Raw genomic sequence first — 25,588 nt, 5'->3', positions numbered from 1 at the left:
TCAAAGATACACGCAGCCCTTTATTCACAGCAGCACTAGTCACAATAGCCAAGATATGGAAACAGCCTACATATTTACTGACAGATAAAATGGATAAAGAACATGTGGTACATATGTTAGCTTGGTGGAAAAGTAACTGCGGTTCTGCACTGTTAAACTTTGCTGTTTAAAGTTCAACAGCATATTAAAAAGCAGAGACATTCCTTTGCCAACAAAGGTCTGTCTACTCACAGCTATGGTTTTTCCAACAGTCATGTATGGATATGAGAGTTGGACCATAAAGAAAGCTGAGCACCGAAGAATTGATGTTTTTGAACTGTGGTGCTGGAGAAGACTCTTAAGAGTCCCTTGGATAGCAAGGAGATCCAACTTGTCCATTCTAAAGGAAATCAGTCCTGAATAGTCACTGGAAGGACTGATGCTGAAGCTGAAACTCCAACACTTTGGCCACCTGATGTGAAAAACTGACTCATTTGAAAAGACTCTAATGCTGGGAAAGATTGAAGGTGGGCGGAGAAGGGGACGACAGAGAATGAGATGGTTGGATGGCATCACTGACTCAATGGACATGAGTCTGAGTAAACTCCAGGAACTGGTGATGGACAGGGAAGCCTGGCGTGCTGCAGTCCATGGGGTCACAAAGAGTCAGACACAACTGAGCGAATGAATTGAACTGAATTGAAATTTGCTGATTCTAGAAAATATTCTTAAATAAATGTGGTTATGTTATACATCATTTTAATGCACACTTCTCACTTCGCATTTTTGCTAATGACTTATTACTTGATGTTTATATGTATTTTAGACTAGGGAAATGATGTTAAGACAAAAAGCAAATTTGAGCTATTTTCTTATTTGAGTTCAAAATGGGTGTTAAAGCAGAGGAGACAACTTGCAACATCAACAACACAGTTGGCTCATGAACTGAAAACAGATGCACAGTGCAGTGGTGGTTCAAGAAGTTTTGCAAAGGAGAGGAGAGCCTTGAAGTTGAGAAGCACAGTGGCTGGCCATTGGAAGTTCACAACTAGCAACTGAGAGCATCATCGAAGCTGATTCTCTTACAACCACAGAAGTTGCTGAAGAACTCAACGTCAACCATGCTATGGTAGTTTGGCATTTGAAGCAAACTGGGAAGGTGAAAAAGCTCGATAAGTGGGTGCCTCAGGAGCTGACCAAAAATCAAAAATAAATAGCATTCTTAAAGTGTTATCTCTTTTTATTCTGTGCAACAACAATGATCGGATTGTGATGTGCTACAAAAAGTCGACTGTATATGGCTTCCAACGATGACCAGCGTAGTGGCTGGACTGAGAAGAAGCTCTGAAGCACTTTTCAAAGCCAAATCTGTACCAAAAAAAGGTCACCATCACTGTTTGGCAGTCTGCAGCCAGTCTGATCCACGAGCGCTTCCTGAATCCCAGTGAAACCATTACATCTGTGACGTATGCTCAACAAATTGATGAGATGCACTGAAAACTGCAACACCTGCAGCCAGCATTGGTCAACAGAATGGGCCCACTTTTTCTCCACAATGCCTGACCACACATCACACAACCAATGCTTCAAAAGTTGAAGGAACTGGGCTACAAAGTTTTGCCTCATCCACCATATTTATTTGCCCTCTTGCCAACTGACTACCACTTCTTCAAGCGTCTCTACAACTTTTTGCAGGGAAAATGCTTCCGCAATCAGCAGGAGGCTTTCCAAAAGTTTGTTGAATCCCAAAGCACGGATTTTTATGCTACAGAAATAACTTCTCATTGGCAAAAATGTGTTGATTGTAATGGTTTCTATTTTCATGAATAAAGATATGTTTGAGCCGACTTATAATGCTTTAAAATTCACGGTCTGAAACTGCAATGACTTTTCCACCAACCTAATACAATGGATTACTATTTGGCCATAAAAAAGAACAAAATAATGCCATTTTGCAGCAACATTGATAGAGCTATAGATTTCCATATTAAGTGAAATCAGACAGAGAAAGATATCAAATGTTATTACTCATATATGGAATACAAAATATTACACAAATTAGTCTATCGACAAAACAGACTCAGGGACACAGAGAACAGACTTGTGGTTACCAAGGGGGAGGGAGTTTGGGGAAAAATGGAGTAGGAGGTTGGGGTTAGCAAATGTAAGCTATTATATCCATGGTGGATAAACAAGGTCCAACTGTACGGCACAGAGAACTATATTCAGTGCCCTATGGTGAACCACAATAGAAAAGAATACATGAAAACTTGTATGTATGTATAACCGAGTCACTGTGCTCTAGAGCAGAAATTAACACTGCAGATCAACCATACTTCAATTAAAAAAAAAATAAAACAGCAGCAGTGCTTTAAGGAGATACTCCCTGAAATCCCTCAAATCTTTATAATGCTTCAGTTTAAGACACTCTGACAATATGAGCATATGGTATTACTGAAGACAACCTTCATCTGTAAATCTGATGGAAAGCTGTGACTCAAAACCCAAATGGTATTCTTCAAAGAGTCTATCAAGCCAAAAAAGAAAATATGCAAAAATAGAAAAGAATCTTATCAAAATAAAACCGGGATTCACCAAGTATCAGATACTATAAACCTGTATTAATTAAAGGCATTCTAGCATACACAGATCAAGAGAAAACAATCCAAATCCATGCAGATTTATGTAATCCATGTAATTCCATGTAGGAATTACAGATGATAAAGATGGAATTTCAATTAGTGGAAAATCAGTGCATCAGTCAATCATACTATTAAGATAAGTGGCTAATTACCATGAAAAAGTAAAATCTTTGATTTACACAATTAAAAACAAACCCCAGGTAGATTTAAGTTCTAAACCTAAGACAAACAAATGAACAAACATTTTTCATTAATTTACAAAGCTATGAAGAAAAAAGTTGATTACTCCAGCTGTGAAAATATTACAAAATTACACGCAACAATAAACTTGACAGTTAAAATACAGGCAATTATCTGGGGGAAATACTTTTAATATAGGCTATTTTGAAAAAGTTAGAATCCAGAAAATATAACTAATTCAAACAAATGTTTGTTGTTGCTTTAGTTACTAAGTCATGTTCGATTCTTCTGCAACCCCATCAACTACAGCCTGCCAGGCTCTTCTGTCTTTGAGATTTCCCAGGCAAGAATACAGAAGTGGGTTGCCATTTCTTTCTCTAGTGGGTCTTGCTGACCCAGGGATCAAACTTGTATCTTCTACATTGGCTGGTGGATTCTTTACCATTGAGCCACATGGGAAGCCCAACTCATAAAAATATGAAAAGGCAAATAATTGGAAAAAAGTAGGCAAAGGACATGAATGAACAATTAAACGAAGAGAAAATATAAATTATTAATATGAATAAAAATTCAAATGTAATCAAGTAATACAAAACAAAATGATGGTTTTTTGGGGGGAGAAGTAAGGAAAACTGTAAAAAGTAAGCATACTCTCATATACTGTCGGTGTGTAAACTGATAAAGCATTTTGTGAGGGAAATTTGGCTGATTCCATTAAAAGCTAGTCATTTGATTTCTAGGCTGCTGTCTTCAAAATTATCTGCACATATGTATGTATAAAGTGGCTGTATAAATTTACATTTAATTTTTCAATTTTCCCATGCTACCAATAAATGCTGCAATCTGAAAGTCCATCAATAGGGATACCATAGAACAAATTATGATAGTCATTTTATAAAATAAAAAGCAATTTTAAAATGAACAAAGTGGAACTATTACATACTAAAATGGAAAGAACTCTAGGATATAGTGAATGGGAAAGAAATCTGCAGGACAATACAGTCAACTGCTTTTATCCACAGTGGATTGGCTCCAGACACCTTGGCAGATGCTCGAGTCCTTTACATAAAATGGCATAGTTGAATACTGCTCCGTATATCCCCATTTACAAATAACTAGTTTTATAACAATGACTATCTCCAGACGACGAACGGAGACTGTGTGGGGGAAATGGTATCATGGGAAATTCTGCTTCATCCCTAATGTTTAAATCTGTTAAAAAGTATCCATTTATTACTATATGAAAACAACTAAAGAAAAGTTGTTTTGGGCACAATTAAAACCCTAGATCAATAAGATATTTGTCTAATTAGTAACAGTGCCATAGAAATTATACTAGCAGCAAGTTAGCTATTCCATTCATTCAACAAATGCTCAGTGCCTACTACTACCTGCAAGGCACTGTTCTAGGCACTTGAGATACATGAGGGAGGAAAACAAATCTGACCACTTCCTGGAGCTCACATTCTAGTGTAAGGAAACAGACAACAATAAAGTAAATTACACAGGTAGATTATAGAAGTCTAGAAGACTGTACATGCTAGGGTCTGGAAATGACAGTTAAAAGACGATATGGATTAAAAGGATACAACTTTAAGAGATGGTCATGGTAGGCTGCTGGTTATCATGATCCCTGGGCTCAATGACTAAAACCCTGGGGAAACGAAAAGGATTATGTTCCTCTTGCGATCCTTCTCAAATGCTATTCCATAGTCAGGAGTCACATTCCTTCCTGCACTAGCTTATGGTTTGATTTCATTACATCCTTCCTATAACTGCCAGTGGCATCAAATAATGATGTTCTCAAAGTGTGGTCCCTAGGTCAGCAGCATCAATCTCACCTGGGAACTTGTCAGAAATGCAACTTCTGTGATCCCACACCAAACCTACTAAATAAGGAACTCTGGGGGGCGGGTCCCAGCAACCTATTATTTTAAAAACTCTTTCAGATGACACTGATAACACTAAAGTCTTAGAAGAACTAAATTTCAAATTCTATTTCTCCTAACTAAATGTCCAATCTTGTTCCCTTACTAATTTAAAATTTCATACTTCTAACCTTGAAAACTGAGTTGGCCACAGCAGTATGAAACAGTGACTATGGGAGTATAAATATAATTAAGCATTTCCTTTCATTTACCTAGGGATTCTCAATCTACTTTCATCTAGGCATTTACTCATCTATTTCTGGTCACCAACCAGTCTATCACATATAACATGCAACCAATCAGTTCAATTCAGTCACTTCATGTCTGACTCTTTGCGACCCCAGGGACTGCAGCATGCCAGGTCTCCCTGTCCATCACCAACTCCCAGAGTTTACTCAAACTCATGTCCATTGAGTCGGTGATGCCATCCAACCATTTCATCCTCTAACATCCCCTTCTCCTCCCACCTTCAATCTTTCCCAGCATCAGCGTCTTTTCCAATGAGTCAGTTCTTCACATCAGATGGCCAAAGTATTGGAGTTTCAGCTTCAGCATCAGTCCTTCCAATGACTATTGAGGACTGATTTTCTTTAGGATGGACTAGTTGGCTCTCCTTGCTGTCCAAGGGACTCTCAAGAGTCTGCTCCAACACCACAGTTCAAAAGCATCAATTCTTTGGCGTTAGCTTTCTTTATAGTCCAACTCTCACATCCATACATGACTATTGGAAAAACCACAGCTTTGAGCAGATGGACCTTTGCTGGCAAAGTAATGTCTCTACTTTTTAACATGCTGTCTGGGTTAGTCATAACTTTTCTTCCAAGGAGTAAGCGTCTTTTAATTTCATGGCTGCAATCACCATCTGCAGTGATTTTGGAGCCCCCCAAAATAAAATCTGTCACTGTTTCCATTGTTTCCCCATCTATTTGCCATGAAGTGATTGGACCAGATGCCATGATCTTAGTTTTCTGAATGTTGAGCTTTAAGCCAACTTTTTCACTCTTTCACTTTCATCAAGAGGCTCTTTATTCTTTTTCGCTTTCTGCCGTAAGGGTCATGTCATCTGCATATCTGAGGTTATTGCTATTTCTTCCAGCAATCTTGATTCCAGCTTGTGCTACATCCAGTCCAGCATTTCTCATGATGTACACAGCATATAAGTTAAATAAGCAGGGTGACAATATACAGCCTTGATGTTCTCCTTTCCCAATTTGGAACCAGTCTGTTGCTCCATGTCCAGTTCTAACTGCTGCTTCTTGATCTGCATTCAGATTTCTCAGGAGGCAGGTAAGGTGGTCTGGTATTCCCACCTCTTTAAGAATTTTCCAGTTTGTTGTGAATGCAACCAATAGCTTTCCTCAATAAATTTCACATCCTGTTCTACTCTCAAGGAAAGGACCAGAAGTCACAGTTTCACTAGGTACAACCACTTCCTACCACAACTAAAGTCAGCTGTCTCAAAATAGCTCACCAAGGTTAAAAAATATATAATTAGTGTTATACTTACAGCTTTGAAAGGTAAATTTGCTCAGACTTCAAGGAATACTACTGCAGACAAGACAAAATAGAAATATTACACTACACTACTTCAAAGGATATAAATACTTACAGCTTATCATGAAGCAGTTCTCCCAACTTTAATTCTAAAAGAAACAAAGAGAAAAATCTTTTGAATAATACCATATTTATGTTTAACTGTTAATTCTAAGAAAAAAATGAAACAAAATATTAGCACCTGGAAAATGTAATCCTTTATACTTCATTTTCTAAGAAATGGTCATATTATTCTACTCAATTAATAATATAATGTCTTCTATGCAGTGAATATTTACATAGTAACTATAAATTGAACTTCTGAGAATTTAGTAAGTGACCCACCCATCACAGGCCACAATAATACAATCAGAATTATCAGCCTCATTAAAAAAAAAAAATCGCTAATATATTTATCGCTACATAAACTTTTCCACAGAACTATTTTTCAAATTGTTTTTAAACCACTTGGCATCATAATCTAATCTCTCTTTGTCCCAGGAACAGCGTCAAGAGTATTTTTTTTTTTGGCTGCTCTGCATGGCTTACAGGGTGATCTCAGTCCTCCAACCACAGATCAAACCCGCACCCTGTGCAGTGTAACCGCAGAGTCTTAACCACTGGACCACCAGGGAAGTTCAGAAAACATTTTTTAAAATTACACTTGATTTAAATAAGGTAGAAAGCATTTGAGTAAACAGCTGATCAAGAATGTTTATCCCCTGTAAAGCAGCTGTTCTCAACCTTGGCTGTATATCAGAATAAACTGGAGAGTTTTTGAAAATCCTAATGTTCAATCAGCATCCCAAGCTAATTAAATTCTAAGAGTGGGACCTACACAGTGGTTTTAAAGGACTCCAGATGATTTCAGTGTGCAAGGAAGATGAAAACTACCACTGTATCACTTTTAAGTAGCTTAAATGTTGATGGTCAAATCCTGTGGAAGATATAAAGAAGCAGTTTTCAGAATTTTACTAATCCCCCTAGCTTATTATAAGTTCAGTAACATTTGGTTTTTAAAGTTTCATGTACCTTCCCCAATGGCTCACGTGGGTAAAGAATCGGTCTGCAATGCAGGAGACACAGGTTTGATCCCTGGGTTGGGAAAATCCCCTGGAGAAGGAAATGGCAACCCACTCCAGTATTCTTGCCTGGAAAACCACATGGACAGAGGAACCTGGTGGGCTACAGTCCGTGGGGTCACAGAGTTGGACACAACTGAGCAACTAACACTTTCCTTCCATATACCAAAACAAATAAATCAATGAGAAACATTTATCAAAATTTTTTTTTTCATTTTTTTTTTTAAAAAGAATTTTATTAAAAAAGCACAAATGCAAAGAAATGAACAGAGGAAAATTTATGCGTCGAACCTGGACTGGTCACTTATGATAATATACATGCTACAATTCCATCCTCTCCAATCATTCCACCTTCACCCTCTCCCACAGAGTCCCAAAGACTGTTCTAAATGCCTATGTCTCCAAAGCAGAACATACAACAGTTCTCAAAGATGGTCTGAGAACCCAGGAGTCTGTGACACTAAAGTTGATGTTTTTGTTTAGTCTTTAAATCATGTCTGATGCTTTCATGACCCCTTCGACTGCAGGCCGCCAGGCTCTTCTGCCCATGGAATTTTTCAGGCAAGGAAACTAGTGTGGGTTGTCATTTCCCTCTCTGGGGATATTCCTGACCCTGGAATCGAAGCCATGTCTCCTGCATTGGCAGGCAGATTCTTTATCACTGAACCACCAGGGAAGCCCAATATTAAAGTTACTTTTGTAATACTAAAAGTTGTTTTTCATTGTGTTGACATTTCCAGTGATGATGCAAGAACAATAGTGTAAGGAGGAAAAGGGCAGAACTGTAGTTTCAGCACAAATCAAGACAGTGATCCCTAGCAAAACAGCGTATTCTTCATTTCCATGCTCTTTCACTCAAGAAGTCTTTGATGGAGACAGTAAAAATTATTAATCTCAGGGCAAGGACCAGAGTGCAAGTGAGGCATGTAGGGTGCAAAATTTAACGAGGCACTTTCAGATAGTGCCTTAAGTTTTGTACCCTATGTGTCTCAGTTATTTCATCTTAGGGCTGACCCTGATATACCTAATTAAATTTCAATCTCTGAGTACATCTTTTTAATGTTCTATTTGATAAACAGGAAGCATATGTAAACACTTCCTCTGCTTAACAAAGAGGCTGTCTCAAAGAAGAGTTCTTACACAATTATCATGGAACACCATTTTTACTGGAAAGAACATGACAAGTTATAGTCATTCGAACTTGACAATGTAGCAGCTATTTTTTGAAAATAAGAGTCTGTCACTTTAAGAAAATAACCGACAAGGTTTATTGACAATGACAAAATTTGAACTTTCAAAAAAAAAAATCAGAACTCTGGAAAACACATATCGGCCACTGTGAACTTGACAGTGTCCCAATACTTAAAAAGGCTTTCCTGATGACACTGGTGGTGATATTATTAACAAATTTGTTTTTTAATATTGTATAATGAAGTACGTCAACACCTGGAAGATGTGCTTAACTTACTAAACCAATATTTTGCAAATGATAATGCATGTCACAAAATTAGGCATTGATAAAAGATCCAAAGTTCTAGACAGACCAATATACTTTATGTAACAGAGCATGAAAGGTCCACTGATAGGCTTTCAGATTCCACACTGCAAACTAAGAAACTATCACCTGTTAAAAGTTTTGGTGTAGTAGAAATTACCTAAAAAGTTCCCCAATTTTTTAACTACATATTTTGTGAGGCCAGACTTACTTCTAATGTTTCAACTAAAACAACATGTGGCAACAGATTGAATGAGAAGCTGCTATGGAATTCAGATGCCCTCTATTATGCCTACATCAGAGATTTTCAAAAGTATAAAATAATGCCACTCTTCAAAGTTGTCCTTTATTTTGAAAAATACATTTTTTATTTTAAAAATGTTATGCTGATATCAGTTCAGTTCAGTCGTTCAGTCATGTCCGACTCTGCAATCCCATGAATTGCAGCACACCAGGCCTCCCTGTCCATCGCCAACTCCTGGAGTTCACTCAAACCCACCTCCATCGAGTTGGTGATGCCATCCAGCCATCTCGTTCTCTGTCGTCCCCTTCTCCTCCTGCCCCCAATCCCTCCCAGCATCAGAGTCTTTCCCAGTTAGTCAACTCTTCGCATGAGATGGCCAAAGTATTGGAGTTTCAGCTTGCAAACGGTTTATCATTTTCAAATAAATACTTTAAAAATTTCTGTTTCAAAATCTAATAAACATCAAGCACACAGACAATACTTAAAAAAAAACAAACACATGTGCTTGCATGCTCAGTCATGTCCGACTCTTTGCAACCCTGTGGACTGTATCCCACCAGATTCCTCTATGTATTTTTCCATGCAAAAATACTAGAGTGAATAGCCATTCCTTTCTCCAGGGGACTGTTTCTGACCCAGGATTGAACTTGTGTCTCTTGCACTGGCAGGTGGATTCTTTAAGAATATAAAGGAGTCCTGATGCCAAAAAATTTGAGAACAGGTATAATAATTTATCATAAACTTTAGAGTAGATTTGGGTACCAAACAGCTTCACTGAACACTCCAGAGAACTAGGAACAAGTAGATAACTCTGGACACTGAATTGATCATCTGAAAAATGAAGGGTTGTACTAGATGACTCTGTAAAGTTCCTTAGGACATCCTCCCTTTTGCCTTGGAAATGAACAATGAACTATAACTTGTAGCTGGAGTTTAGATTTGCAGTAGAGCTAAGCACTTGAACGGAGAAGGCAATGGCAAGCCACTCCAGTACTATTGCCTAGAAAATCCCATGGATGGAGGAGCCTGGTAGGCTGCAGTCCGTGGGGTCGCTAAGGGTCAGACACCACTGAGCGACTTCACTTTCACTTTTCACTTTCACACATTGGAGAAGAAAATGGCAACCCACTCCAGTGTTCTTGCCTAGAGAATTCCAGGGACGGGGGAGCCTGGTGGGCTTCCATCTATGGGGTCACACAGAGTCGGACACGACTGAAGTGACTTAGCAGCAGCAGCAGCAAGCACTTGAAGCATATATTCATTCTCCTGGAAAAAAGTAATCTAACAGGATGAGAAAAATATGCAACTATTTGACATTTTACCATCTTACAAATGAGAACATAATTTGTAAACTGAAGTTACAGATCTCTGACATCTACACGTAACATTATAAATGATGGTTAAATTTGCTGCTTTCTTCACTATAAAGGCCCTATTGAATCTATGACATAGCTGGCCTCCAGTATCATTATACAGTAATAATTAACAGATGAATTAAAGTTTACCCCTGGGATAAAGATGGCTAACTGAACACATGCAACAACCTTTAATTCCCTCCTGAAATTTTTCACTTTAATGTGGAAAAAAAAAATTTTTTTTAAAGAAAACTATGAACCTCAAGGAAGAGGAAAACTAGTTGTTGCAAAAATAATACAACAAAATTAGGGAAACTAGGAAACAGAAAGACAAGTAATTTCTTAGCAAACTTGAGAAAAATAAAAGCAGCAGTGAAGTGTGAAGCTTGAGTCACTCAGTCATGCTGGACTCTTTGCTACCCCATGGACTATGGCCCACCAGGCTCCTCTGCCCATGGAATTCTCTAGGCAAGAATACTGGAGTGGGTTGCCGTTTCCTTCTCCAGGGGATCTTCCTGACACAGGGATCAAACTCAGGTCTCCCGCACTGCAAGCAGATCCTTCACCATCTGAGCTACCAGCAGTGGAGAAAGACAAAACCAACCTGATTTATCATTCATCTTTGAAAGTGAGGATAAAGACAGGCTGACATGTGGAGAACTGAGCTATCAGACAGCCCAAAGCCCTGCCCTAATGTACAGATCAGGTTAACCTCTCCCCTCACCTTGGGTAATGCTGAAGACTTTCTTTGAAAGGGGCAAAGCAAAAAATCTCCAGGACAGGTTATCTGAAGGCTAGGGTTCAGTACTGGAAAGAAGGGGCATTAAGTGAACACATGACAATTCCAGACCTCGTCGTCTATTTCACATTCAGTCAAATCTCCAACCTCAAGCAAATGAATTTTATCTACAGAATATAATCCTTCCAAGAAGAAGGAGCTAAATAACTGACACCAAGGATTCTCCAACACAAAAACCAAGTCAGATCACCTGACACTTACATGCACAGAAGAAGAGTCCTGCTCAAAAATTCAAGTCGGCTTTTTGGTCCCTTAGGCAACAAAGGATTCTCAGATAACGGAAGTAATCCTCTAACACAGAAACCAAAGAAAACAAACTTAAAAATGCAAGTTGGAGGAAAGACACTACGTAGGGAAACAAAATTTCAAAAGAACTATTATTATTCTTAGAGATAAAATAGTGAAACCCTGAAACAAAACCAGGACATTTTACTTTTATTTAAAAAGAGATATCCAAAAAAAGAAAGAGAGAGATATTCAGAAGGGGGGAAAAAAAAACAGTAGAAATTAAAAACATTACAGCAGAAAAAAAAATTAAATTCAAAGTCTTTTAACTCCATTCAGCTGCTATAACCAAAATACCATATATTGGGTGACCTATGAACAACAAATTTTATTTCTCACAGTTCTCGACCCTGGGAAGTTCAAAATCAGGGAACTAGCAGACTCAGTGTCTGGTAAGGACTCACTTCCTAGATGGCCTTCTTTTTAACCTCACATGGTGGAGAAGCAAAGGCAAAGGAGAACAGGAAAGATATAACCATTTGAATGCAGAGTTCCAAAGAAAAACAAGGAGAGATAAGAAAGCCTTCTTCAGGGATCAATGCAAAGAAATAGAGGAAAACAATAGAATGGGAAGACTAGAGGTCTCTTCAAGAAAATGAGAGATACCAAGGGAACATTTCATGCAAAGATGGGCACAATAAAGGACAGAAATGGTATGGACCTAACAGAAGCAGAAGATATTAAGAAGAGGTGGCAAGAATACACAGAAGAACTGTACAAAAAAGATCTTCATGACCCAGATAATCACATTGGTATGATTACTCACCTAGAGCCAGACATCCTGGAATGTGAAGTCAAGTGGGCCTTAGAAAGCATCACTACGAACAAAGCTAGTGGAGGTGATGGAATTCCAACTGAGCTATTTCAGATACTGAAAGATGATGCTGTGAAAGTGCTGTACTCAGTATGCCAGCAAATTTGGAAAACTCAGCAGTGGCCACAGGACTGGAAAAGGTCAGTTTTTATTCTAATCCCAAAGAAAGGCAATGCCAAAGAATGCTCAAACTACTGCACAATTGCACTCATCTCACACGCTAGTAAAGTAATGCTTAAAATTCTCCAAGCCAGGCTTCAACAGTACATGAACAGTGAACTTCCAGATGTTCAAGCTGGATTGAGAAAAGGAAGAGGAACCCACTGGATCATCGAAAAACAAGAGTTCCAGAAAAACACCTATTGCTTTATTGACTATGCCAAAGCCTTTAACTATGTGGATCAGAACAAACTGTGGAAAATTCTTAAGAGATGGGAATATCAGACCACCTGACCTGCCTCTTGAGAAATCTGTATGCAGGTCAGGAAGCAACAGTTAGAACTGAACATGGAACAAGACTGGTTCCAAATACGGAAAGGAGTATGTCAAGGCTGTATACTATCACCGTGGTTATTTAACTTATATGCCGTGTACATCATGAGAAACACTGGGCTGGATGAAGCACAAGCTGGAATCAAGATTGCCGGGAGAAATATCAATAACCTCAGATATGCAGATGACACCACCCTATGGCAGAAAGCGAAGAACTAAAGAGCCTCTTGATGAAAGTAAAAGAAGAGAGTGAAAAAGTTGGCTTAAAGCTCAGCATTCAGAAAACTAAGATCATGGCATCCGGTCCCATCACTTCATGGTAAACAGATGGGGAAACAGTGGAAACAGTGGCTGACTTTATTTTGGGGGGCTCCAAAATCACTGCAGATGGTGACTGCAGCCATGAAATTAAAAGACGCTTGGTTCCTTGGAAGAAAAGTTATGACTAACCTAGACAGCATATTAAAAAGTAGAGACATTACTTTGCCAACAAAGGTCCATCTGCTCAAAGCTATGATTTTTCCAGTAGTCATATATGGATGTGAGAGTTGGACTATAAAGAAAGCTGAGTGCCAAAGAATTGATGCTTTTGAACTGTCGTGTTGGAGAAGACTCTTGAGAGTCCCTTGGACAGGAAGGAGATCCAACCAGTCCATCCTAAAGGAAATCAGTCCTGAATGTTCATTGGAAGGATGAAGCTGAAACTCCAATACTTGGGCCACTTGATGTGAAGAACTGACTCATTGGAAAAGACCCTGATGCTGGGAAAGACTGAAGGTGGGAGAAGGGGACAACAGAGGGTGAGATGGCTTGATGGCACCACCGACTCAATGGACATGAGCCTGAGTAAACTCTGGGAGTTGGTGATGGACAGGGAGGCCTGGCATGCTGCAGTCTATGGGTTCGCAAAGAGTCAGACATGACTGAGTAACTGAACTGAACTGAACACATGGTGGAAGGGACCAGGAAGGCTCTGTGGGGTCTCTTTCACAGGAGTATTAATCCCAATCATGTGGGTTCCACTTTGATGACCTAAGCACCTCCCAAAGGCTCCACTTCTTAATACTACCACAGTGTGTGTGGGCATTAGGTTTCAACACATGATTTGTGGGGCACACAAACATTTCGTTCACAGCATTGAGGAAAAATACAAAGAAATGGAAAACAGGCAACAAAGGATTAAAAAAACAGACCTTCCAATATCCAAAAAGTAAACACTAGGGGTTATAGCTCAGTGTAGAGTATTTGCCTGCAAAAAAGCAAGTACTCCATAAAGTGAATATGGAAAAAACAAGAAAGAGTAATTCAAGAAAATTACCCAGAACTCAAAAATTAGAGTGAAAGCGCCCAAGCATCATCAAACAAAGCACACCACTGTGAAAGCTCTGGACGTGAGGAACAAAAAGAAGATTCTAAAAGGTTACATATGAAAGTTCAGTAATCAAAATATCAGACATTTGAGCAATGCCCTCAAAATTCTCACACACTCCCAGATATATTATCAATAAAGTGGAAGGAGAGAACAAAGACATTTCAGTCATTCAGAGCCTCAAAAAAACTGTATCTCTCACACACTTGAGTTACTCAGGAAGATAACAAAGGTGTCTGATCAAAACCAGGGAGAAAAGTAACAAACCCCAGGCTGATGATTAAGCAAGGTCTCAGGATTATACCAGGTATAAAAGGCAAGAAATCCAGAATGGAGAGAAGTAGGAGGCTTGAGAAGAAATTTCTTTATGGTGAATAAAAACTATAGGATGTCTGAATGTGTTAGATGATTCAGACAACTGATGAAGAGCGTAAAGTACAATTAATGAAAGTACATATCTTTTGAGCAAACACTTTTTGCATAAAACAGAATTGGGTACGAAGGGAAAAGCAACAATTTTACTTTTTGACTCAGCTATGAATATTTCCATAGCTATAACTACATGGGGCAGGGGGGAAGTCCACAGACAATGCCCAAAAGGGAATGGGGGTATCAAGAAATAGCAATAAAAGCATGCTATCTAGGATTATGATTACTAAAATAACCAGTTAATAGGGGGAAAGTGGTGACTTCTGAGGATAGCTTTTCTATTGACCAAAGCTCCTAACATAAGGCAGGATACACAATACAAGATAAACAGGGAAATCTAGTAAAAAGAGCCTTTAAAATGCAACAAAGCTCCCATTCCTTTCTACTGCATGCTATTTAATGCTAGCTGTTAGTCTTATGACATCCATATGCTCCTTTCCTTAAAAAAATCCAAGGTCAAAGAGATTAAATAATAGCTGAACATTCTTGAAAGTAATCTAAACAGAGTGAACTAAGCAGCACTACTGGTATTTTGGGCAGAAAAATTACTTTTCTGTGGTGGCTATTCTGTGCATCACATGATTAGCTGCACCCTTAATGTGAACGCACTAGTTGAGATGTGCTATGCTTGCTCAGTCATACCCAACGCTGTGTGACCCCATGGATTGCAACCCGCCAGGTTCCTCTGTCCATGGAATTTTCCAGGCAAGAACACTGGAGTGGGTCATGTGACTAACCAAACAAGTCTCAAGATGTTGGCAAATGTTCCCTCCAGGGCAAAAATCACCGCTGGTGGAGAACAAGAGCGCTCCACAATTACCAGTGCTGCTTACCCCACCCATGCTCCACCACTAAACACATTCTTAATAGTATGGAACACAGAAAACATAATTTTCATTTCCCAAACCAAAATCACTTTAGAGATATTTTATAGGCTCCTGTGATCTTTCACTGGGAGAATTTCAACTTTTTCCTCCTAGAATAAAATGGCTGCAACAAGCAGCAAACACATAGAATAATGATTCTGAAACTAGGATTCATGAATTGAGGGGGTGGAGTGAAAGTCCGTTAAAGTTTTATCAAAAATCTATACTTTTATAATTGTTAAATGTTATCTAATCAATTCAATGACAATATTTCTAAAATAATCAGTTCAGTTCAGTCACTCAGTCGTGTCTGACTCTTTGCAACCCCATGGACTGCAGCACACCAGGCTTCCCTATCCATCACCAACTCCTGGAGCTTGCTCAAACTCATATCCAAGTTGGTGATGCCATCCAACCATCTCATCCTGTCCTTCTCTTCTTCTCTTACCTTCTACCTTTTCCAGCATGAGGGTCTTTTCCAATAAGTCAGTTCTTCGCATCAGCTGGCCAAAGTATTGGAGCTTCAGCTTCAGCATCAGTCCTTTCAACGAATATTCACGACTGATTTCTTTTAGGATTGACTGGTTGGATCTCCTTGCAGTCCAGGGAACTCTCAGAAGTCTTCCCCAACACAACAGTTCAAAAGCATCAATTCTTTGGCACTCAGCTTTCTTTATGGTTAAACTCTCACATCCATACATGACTACTAGAAAAACCACAGCTTTGACTACACGGACCTTTGTTGGCAAAGTAATGTCTCTGCTTTTTAATATGCTGTGTAGGTTGGTTATAGCTTTTCTTCCAAGGAGTAAGCATCTTTTAATTTCATGGCTGCAGTGACCATCTGCACTGTTTCCACTGTTTCGCCATCTATTTGCCACGAAGTGATGGACCAGATTCTATGACCTTAGATTTTTTCAATGTTGAGTTTTAAGCCAACTTTTATCACTCTCCTCTTTAACTTTCATTAAGAGGCTCATTAGTTCTTCTTCACTTTCGGCCATAAGGGTGGTGTCATCTGCATATCTGAGGCTATTTCTGCATATCTGAGGCTATTTCTCCTTGCAATCTTGATTCCACTTTATGCTTCATCCAGTCCGATATCTTGCACGATGTAATCTGCATGTAAGTTAAATAAGCAAGGTGACAACATATAGCCTTGATGTCTCCCTTCCCAATTTTGAACCAGACTGTTGGTGTGTGATCCATGTCCAGTTCTAACTGTTGCTTCTTGACCTGTACACAGGTTTCTCTGGAGGCAGGTAAGGTGGGCTGGTATTCCCATCTCTTTCAGAATTTTCCACAGTTTGCTGTGATTGTTTAAAAGATTACAGAAACAAATTCCAAACTGAACAGACAATAACATAATCAAGTATTGCTACAGTACCAGTGCTTGTGTTCATAATTCTGCTGGTTCCAGGCAATCACTCACATATTACACAGGTTCTTAAACTTTTAAGTACAAGATCCAGACAGTCTCTGATATGAAGAAACATGGACTTAGAATATCATTTATTCTTAAAAACAAACATATTGTTCTGGGTAAGAGAAGACAGAACAGAAAGAAAGAGAAGTAAGAGGCTTAAGCACCCTAGATTTTTTCTTTTAACATTTTGTATTGGGGTATAGACAATTTACAACGTCGTGATAGTTTCAGGTGAACAGCGAAGGGACTCAGCCATAAATATACACGTATCCTTTCTCCCCCAAACTCCCCTCCTTCCCCTCCTATCCAAAGCATCCTACATTTTAAATGAGGAAACAGAAAACAACAAAAGTTTTCTGAAAGTACTAAGCAAGACCTAAAGAAACTAGATGAATAAGGGAAGTCCTAAACAGTGATGAAAGTAGAAGTGTTACGTTGTTCAGCTGTGTCCAACTCTTCACGACCCCATTCACTGGAGCCCACCAGGCTCCCCATCATGGAATTCTCCAGGCAAAAATACAGCAGTATGTTGCCATTAACTTCTCAAGGGGATCTTCCCAACCCAGAGATCAAACGCAGGTCTCCTGCATAGCAGGCAAATTCTTTAACATCTGAGGCACTAGGGAAGCCAACCTAAACAGCGAAATCTGTTATAAAGATTGATGAAGAAGGAACTAAGCCATCAAAGAGAAAAGAAAATAAGTGAGAGGATGGGCCTATATCCTCCTAAACTAGAGTTTAAAAAGAATGAAAGTGATGATAGCTGACTCTGGATTACCTCTGAGCTCTAGACACTGACGGTGTCATCATCCCAGGAGAGGTTGCTGGCTCTCCAGAATGAGTGTGGAAAGGAATCTGGGAGTCAGAAGCTGCAGCAGCAGTGTATTTTTTATGATATTTATGTTTAAGTGAAATTTCTAAGTTGTTACTTTGTAATTCAGAAAGTGCCTAAATATAGACAACAATGGAAATAAAAAGCAAAGGCTTTACAGGTAACAAAATGAGACGGTTTGAATTAGGCAAGATTTCCCACCTTAGAGGTGTTATTTAGACAAATGATATATTACATATACTACATAAAATAATACTGATGGCATTATACATTCAAAATACTTTGGAAAAGAAAAAAAAGACTCAGTGTCAATTATAGGAAATGTGGTAGGAATGTGTGCCATTTGACCAACAGGAAATAAAAGAAATAAAGTTAGAATTTGAGAATTTTAAAGAGCCACTAAAAGAGTAAGTAGAAATGTGCGTGAAAAATGCTGTCATCGTAGACAGGGTATTTTATAGTACTCCCCGCCACCCCCCGAATCACAAAAGTCTAGCCAAATGCCATCACACTGTTACCAAAGAGAAACCACTGCAACAGTGGTTAAATTATTAATACCATGGACTCAAGACTGCTAACAGCCTTTAGTCCTAAAATCATACTAAAATTTAATTCTATGTCAACTTTTTAGCTTCAAGAAGTATACCTCTCATTTAAGCCACCTGAGTGAGACAGCACAAGGGCTAATTATGGGGGAATTAATAAGACAGTTTAATGCTGGCAACAAAATAAAATGCCACCCTCTCTCAATCGACACTGAAGGAGGTATTAAACCACATGTCCTACTCAAGGTTCCTTCCCAGAAGAAGCAGAGTTATTCACTGTTCCTTACACATAAAAATCTCAGTTTAGAATAATTTCCTCACATTCACTTAACAGAATCTTGACCAATCCTGCACAGCCCAACTCAGGCCATGTGAAAGTGAAGTCACTCAGTTGTGTCCAGCTCTTTGCGACCCCATGGACTATAGCCTACCAGGCTCCTCAGTCCGTGGAATTTTCCAGGCAAGAGTACTAGAGTGGGTTGCCATTTCTTTCTCCAGGGAATCTTCCCAACCCAGGGATTGAACCCGGGTCTCCCGCATTGCAGGCAGACGCTTTACTGTCTGAGCCACCAGGGAAGTAACTCAAGCCATATTTACTTCATAAAACCTTTCTCATTTAGGTTCTTAATGATAGTCCTCTAATACACATCACTTAAAATCAGCGTAAGATTATAGGTATGATCCACTTACTAGTCGAAGAACACTGAACACAAAAGCTACATTGTAATTCACATTTCTCTCTCCCTTGGACAAACATATATGGGCAGTCACCCAACTCTCAGTCTAATGTTTTTTCCACTACCTCACTTAGGTGTACTTTAACTGGACATGTATTTCAAAACAGTTGAAGAGTAAGCACATGATTTATCCCTGTGATTATACTCAGCTGGCTCCCTTTCATCTGCAGTTCCAAGTCTTTACTTCTCTTGTTAAGAGCACCATGCTAAACTAAAAGCCCAACCCTCTGTTCACTAAGAAAATAGAAGTCATCATGTGTGAATCCCTCCACCATTCCTCCCCACCTACTCAGAAACACACCTGTTATCTTCACCATCTTATCATTCATTCTTTTCCTGAGGTTAATTTCTCTACAATGTTCTTGATCCCATCCTCTCTTAAAGTTCAAGCCCTCTACTATTTGTTTTTTCTTCCTTCTCTCCCTCTCCAAGGGTCTTTCCTCTCCAGTCATTTATACACAAGCATTTATTGACCTTACTAAGTGCCAGGCACTGTTCTGTGTACTAGGATAATTTCTGCACTCACAGACCTTATTATTTTAGTGGGTGAGGCTAACAGTAAACAATAATTGAAAATGATGGTTTCTTACAGTAGATACGGAGAAGGCAATGGCAAGCCACTCCAGTACTCTTGCCTAGAAATCCCATGGATGGAGGAGCCTGGTAGGCTGCAGTCCCTGGGGTCACTAAGGGTCAGACACGACTGAGCAACTTCACTTTCACTTTTCACTTTCACACATTGGAGAAGGAAATAGCAACCCACTCCAGTGTTCTTGCCTGGAGAATCCCAGGGAAGGGGGAGCCTGGTGGGCTGCCGTCTATGGGGTCACACAGAGTCGGACACGACTGAAGTGACTCAGCTGCAACAGCAGCACAGTAGATAAGTACTACAAAGAAAATAAACTGGGATTCAACTGGGGTGGAGTTGGACAGAAAGAAGAGAATGAGGGGATAAATCTGCTTAGGTTGGCTGTTTTGAGAGCTCACAGGAATGGTAACATTTAAGTGGTCAGGAAGGAGCCAGCTACCTGAAGACCTGCAGACACAAGCTTGGTGTATTTAATGAGATAAGGACCTCATGACTAAATACAATGAGCCTAGTGGAGCAGTGGTACAAAAAGTCTGAGGCAGGCACTAGATCATATAGGCCGTAGGGAAGAAGTGTGAATTTTATTCTACATGCAACAGGAAGCCACTGGAGGATCTCAAGCAGGGAATGACATGATCCAATTATTTTCAAATCTCAAATATACAACAATACTCCCGTCTTTAGGGCAAAAGAATTTGTATTTCCAATTTGAAATTATTGCTATGTGCACTCTAACCTGTTAAAGTTAGAAAATTTTAACAGAAGAAACTGCCTCAACATCTGTATTTAATGTGATATCTATAAAAACTGGTTTTAAATGAAAGTTAAAATCAGAGGACAGAGAATGAGTAAGTGTAGTAACTCAATAAACCACACTTACATGTTGATTGTTTTTTTCCATTTACTGAGATAGTTTAAAGATCACAATCCACATTTTTATTATCAGTTCAGTTCAGTCGCTCTGTCGTGTCCGACTCTCCGTGACCCCATGAATCACAGCACGCCAGGCCTCCCTATCCATCACCAACTCCCTGAGTTCACTCAAACTCATGTCCAGAGAGTCGGTGATACCATCCAGCCATCTCATTCTCGGTCGTCCCCTTCTCCTCCCGCCCCCAACCTTTCCCAGCATCAGAGTCTTTTCCAGTGAGTCAACTCGTCGCATGAGGTGGCCAAAGTATTGCAGTTTCATTTTTATTATACCCTTTCCCAAATTTTGAACTTCTAATTCAAACTCACCTCGACAAGCTTCTTCAAAATCTTGGGTTATGTCCACCCAGTTTGTATTGCTTTTTTCCATCTTTTCTGGTATACCAAGCTCCCATCCTGGATCATCATCTTCTACAGAAGCTTTCATAACCATTACGCCTATAAAATTAGTATTATCGTAAGAGAGAGGATGCAGCTTTCAGGGCAAGAGTATTTGCAAAGTATGTGTGTTTAAGAATTGGATGAAACTCTTACTAAACTGTTGAAGCAGAGATCTGAGTTTGAGGACAGCTCTGTGAAAAACTACCTAATGCAATTAAATCTCACGTTAACACTGCTGCTATTCATTTAATAATAAATAGCCCATCATCTACCAGGACTCATAATCAGTGTGCCTATTTGAGAAGTAAAATCACAAACCATCCCACCAGCGGCCCAAAAAGAACCACCTCCAGAGCTTCCAACTTTTAACACTGGCCACAAATAACCAAGGCACTCTTCAAGGTCCCCTCTCAAAGTCCAAGACCCCATGCACCAACTACTCAAGCCAAGACGGTCCTTCACCTGCCCGGACCTCACAGGGAGAACGTCTCCCGACCCGGCCGGACCCCCGCACAGCTTGTCCGGAGGGTGGGGGTGGGGGCACTGCGTGCGGGAGCGAACCGCCGGCCCAGGGCGGGGGAGCACCTGAAGAGGGGACCCGCCCCAAACGGGTCAGCCCGGCCGGGCCCCGGCTTCACGGGCACGGAAGCAAGGACAGGGCTGTCGTCGCGCGCGAGGACCGGCACGCCCGGTACCAGGTCGTCGCCCCGGTAACACCGCTAAAGGCAGGGCCTCGGCGGGGAGCAGGCACGAGTAAGCCCGCAGCTCCTACCTGAAGCGCGGCGGGAGGGCCGGGGCCGCAGGGTGACCTGGCCTCCCCAGGGTCCGCCACACGCGCGGGGGGCTGTGGCTCTAAGGCACGGGAGGAAGGAAGTCTCAATGGCTCCGCACCGCGTCCCTACCTACTTCTCTCGTGGCCACCCGCGCCGCCACGCACCGTCCAGACCGCGGAAATAACGACACCTCCTCGGCCGCCGCCGGCGCCCCCTCCCCTGTCCGCCCTGCCCGACCGGCCTCGTGCGCGCATGCGCACGCCTGGTGCGCGCGACCCCGCCTCCTCTCCCTCACGCCTGAGGACTTCGCGCTCCTCGGCCACACCCCCTTCCTCGCCACCGCCAACATTCGGCCGTTGGCGGCCATCTGCTCCTCTCGCGGGATTAGAGCAGATAGCGAGACCGGAAGCTACATTCCTTCTCCACCCTGCGGCCGCATCCTGGGTAATGGGTGGGTCCAAGCAAGGGGCGGAGCCTGGGGCCCCAGAGCCCGCCCCTCCTCGCCCCGCACGGCTACCTGGGAAATTCTTAGAAAGGTGACAGGAAGGAGTGAGGAAAGGATGGAAGTGTGCGCAGATCTTAGAGGTTGGGTCCTTGAATGAAGACCCTAGCTCTGCTGATTGACACCGGTTTTATGTTTCCTAGAAAGTCTGGGGATTTCGAAGGAAAAATGGAAACAAAATACAGAATCAAGCTGTTTTTATTTCTTAAAGACCTTTGGTTTAGCGTTTTCCTAAAATTAATAAAATGATCGGTTTTAAAGTGGGGTTACATTAGTGCCTAGAACAGGTAGGAAACAAAACACAACTTTACCACTAATAGTCATTAAGAGGTAATCCCAGGTGGCTCAGTGATACCCTCCTGCCAATGCAGGAGATGGGAGTTGGATCCCTAGGTGGGGAAGATCCCCTGGAGGACGAAATGGCAACATACCCCAATATTCCTGTCTGGGAAATACATGGACAGAGAAGCCTGGCGGCCTACGGTCCAAGGGGTTGCAGAGTCAGACAAGACTGAGCACACACACAGGCAGCTGTTAAGATGGCCAAAATTTAAAAGATGATAGAAATGCTGACAACATGGATCAGCAGGACCTCTCATATATTGCTGATAGGAATCCCAAATAGTACAAAATGTTGTACCATTACCTGTTGGTAAACAGTCCATTTTTTACTATAAAGTTAATCAAGCCTTTGACTGTGTGGATCACAATAAACTGTGGAAAATTCTGAAAGAGGTGGGAATACCAGACCACCTTGAGAAACGTGTATGCAGGTCAGGAAGCAACAGTCAGAACTGTACATGGAACTACAGACTGGCTCCAAATAGGAAAAGGCTGTATATTGTCATCTTGCTTATTTAACTTATATGCAGAGTACATCATGAGGAACACTGGGCTGGAAGAAGCACAAGCTGGAATCAAGATTGCTGGGAGAAATATCAATAACCTCAGATATGCAGATGACACCACCCTTATGGCAGAAAGTGAAGAGGAACTCAAAAGCCTCTTGATGAAAGTGAAAGAGGAGAGTGAAAAGGTTGGCTTGAAGCTCAACATTCAGAAAACAAAGATCATGGCATCTGGTCCCATCACTTCATGGGAAATGGAAAAAGGTGGAAACAGTGTCAGACTTTTTTTTGGGGGGGCTCCAAAATCACTGCAGATGCTGATTGCAGCCATGAAATTAAAAGACGCTTACTCCTTGGAAGGAAAGTTATGACCAACCTTGATAGTATATTAAAAAGCAGAGACATTACTTTGCCAACAAAGGTCCATCTAGTCAAGGCTATGGTTTTTCCCGTGGTCATGTATGGATGTGAGAGTTGGACTGTGAAGAAAGCTGATAGCCGAAGAATTGATGCTTTTAAACTGTGGTGTTGGAGAAGACTCTTGAGAATCCCTTGGACTGCAAGGAGATCCAACCAGTCCATTCTAAAGGAGGTCAATCCTGGGTGCTCATTGGAAGGACTGATGCTAAAGCTGAAACTGCAATACTTTGGCCACCTCATGTGATGAGTTGACTCACTGGAAAAGACTCTGATGCTGGGAAAGGTTGGGGGCGGGAGGAGAAGGGGACGACCGAGAATGAGATGGCTGGATGGCATTACTGACTCTGTGGACATGAGTTTGAGTGTACTCCGGGAGTTGGTGATGGACAGGGAGGCCTGGCGTGCTGTGATTCATGGGGTCGCGGAGAGTCGGACAGGACTGAGCGACTGAACTGAACTGAACTGAATCATGTATTTACATGATTCAGCAATTCCACTCCTAGGTATTTAATTAGTAATAAAAATATGCCCACGCAAAAATTTGTACATTAATTTTCATAGCTTTATTTTTAATGAACAAAAACTGGAAGCATCGCCAATGTTCATCAACTAATGATTGGATAAACAAATTGTGGCATACCCATACAATGACATGTAATTATCCATATAATGAATAGGATGTTCATTGGAGGGACTGATGCTAAAGCTGAAACTGCAATACTTTGGCCACCTCATGCGACGAGTTGACTCACTGGAAAAGACTCTAATGCTGGGAAAGGTTGGGGGCAGGAGGAGAAGGGGACGACGGAGAATGAGATGGCTGGATGGCGTCACCGATTCTGTGGACATGAGTTTGAGTGTACTCCGGGAGATGGTGATGGACAGGGAGGCCTGGCGTGCTGTGATTCATGGGGTCGCGGAGAGTCGGACACCACTGAGTGACTGAACTGAACTGAATTAGTGACAAACAAGGATGACTACTTGACATACAAAAATATAAATCTTGTAAAACATTATTCTGAGCAAAGTATATCAGAATATGAGCAACACAGTATGATTGCATTTATATGAAATTCTAGAAAAGACACGTAATCTATCATGACAAAACAGAACAGTGAGCACCAGAAGTGGAGGTGGGTATCAAGGAGGGATTAATTGGAATAGGGCTAGGTGATTTGAAGTGTTGGAAACATTCTGTGTCTTGATTATGATGGTGGTTATATGGCTGAATTCACTTGTAAAAGCTCATTGAAGTACACACTTACAACATGTGCATTTTACTTTGTGCAAATCAAGCCTCGATAAAGTTGATTTTAAAAACAAAAAAATACATCTTTGTGTCTCATATAGAATAAGGGCAGGAGCTTTGCCTATTTTGAACAAAGTTGTATCCCTACCATTAAAAGCAGTGGTTGGCATATAATGGGTACTCACTAAATACACTGTGAGTATGAGAAAAGAATCACAATAAAACAAATTTATGTTGTTTCTCCAAAAACATCTGATGATCTTTACAGTTCAATTCAGTCGCTCAGTTGTGTCCGACTCTTTGCAACCCCATGAACCGCAGAACGCCAGGCCTCCCTGTACATCACCAACTCCCAGAGTTTACCCAAACTCATGTCCATTGAGTCGGTGATGCCATCTAACCATCTCATCCTCTGTCGCTCCCTTCTCCTCCTGCCTTCAATCTTCCCCAGCATCAGGGTCTTTTCAAATGAGTAAGTTCTTCACATCAGGTGGCCAAAATACTGGAGTTTCAGCTTCAACGTCAGTCCTTCCAATGAACACCCAGGACTGAACTCCTTTAGGATGGACTGGTTGGATCTCCTTGCAGTCCAAAGGACTCTCAAGAGTCTTCTCCAACACCACCATTTAAAAGCATCAATTTTTCACCACTCAGCTTTCCTTATAGTCCAACTCTCACATCCATACATGACCACTGGAAAAACCATAGCCTTGACTAGACGGACCTTTGTTGACAAAGTAATGTCTCTGCTTTTTAATATGCTGTCTAGGTTGGTCATAACTTTCCTTCCAAGGAGTAAGAGTCTTTTATTTTTTTATTTTTTATTTTTTTTGTAGTTAATTTATTTTTTATTGGAGGCAAATT

At 40.7% G+C, this 25,588-nt stretch overlaps 1 protein-coding gene across 1 annotated transcript in view; it reads right to left on the bottom strand.

Annotated features, from left to right (window-relative positions):
- The window catches only part of NAA35 (N-alpha-acetyltransferase 35, NatC auxiliary subunit), a 92,947-nt gene extending 70,973 nt beyond the window's left edge, over positions 1-21,974 (bottom strand). Inside the window, exons 1-3 of the mRNA XM_055427396.2 lie at positions 21,839-21,974; positions 20,861-20,989; positions 6,339-6,372 (exon numbers count right to left, since the gene is read on the bottom strand). Of these exons, the coding sequence (XP_055283371.1) occupies positions 6,339-6,372; positions 20,861-20,989; positions 21,839-21,959 (284 nt within the window). The 5' untranslated portion in view covers positions 21,960-21,974. The remainder of the gene's footprint in view (positions 1-6,338; positions 6,373-20,860; positions 20,990-21,838) is intronic.
- Between the last annotated feature and the right edge of the window lie 3,614 nt (positions 21,975-25,588).

This window comes from Moschus berezovskii, chromosome 7 (genome assembly GCF_049115385.1).
Source record: "Moschus berezovskii isolate FMDL1 chromosome 7, NW_MosBer_1.0, whole genome shotgun sequence".
NCBI lineage: Eukaryota > Metazoa > Chordata > Mammalia > Artiodactyla > Moschidae > Moschus > Moschus berezovskii.
The sequence above is the reverse complement of the archived record's forward strand: the minus strand, read 5'-3'. Positions and strand labels throughout refer to the sequence as shown.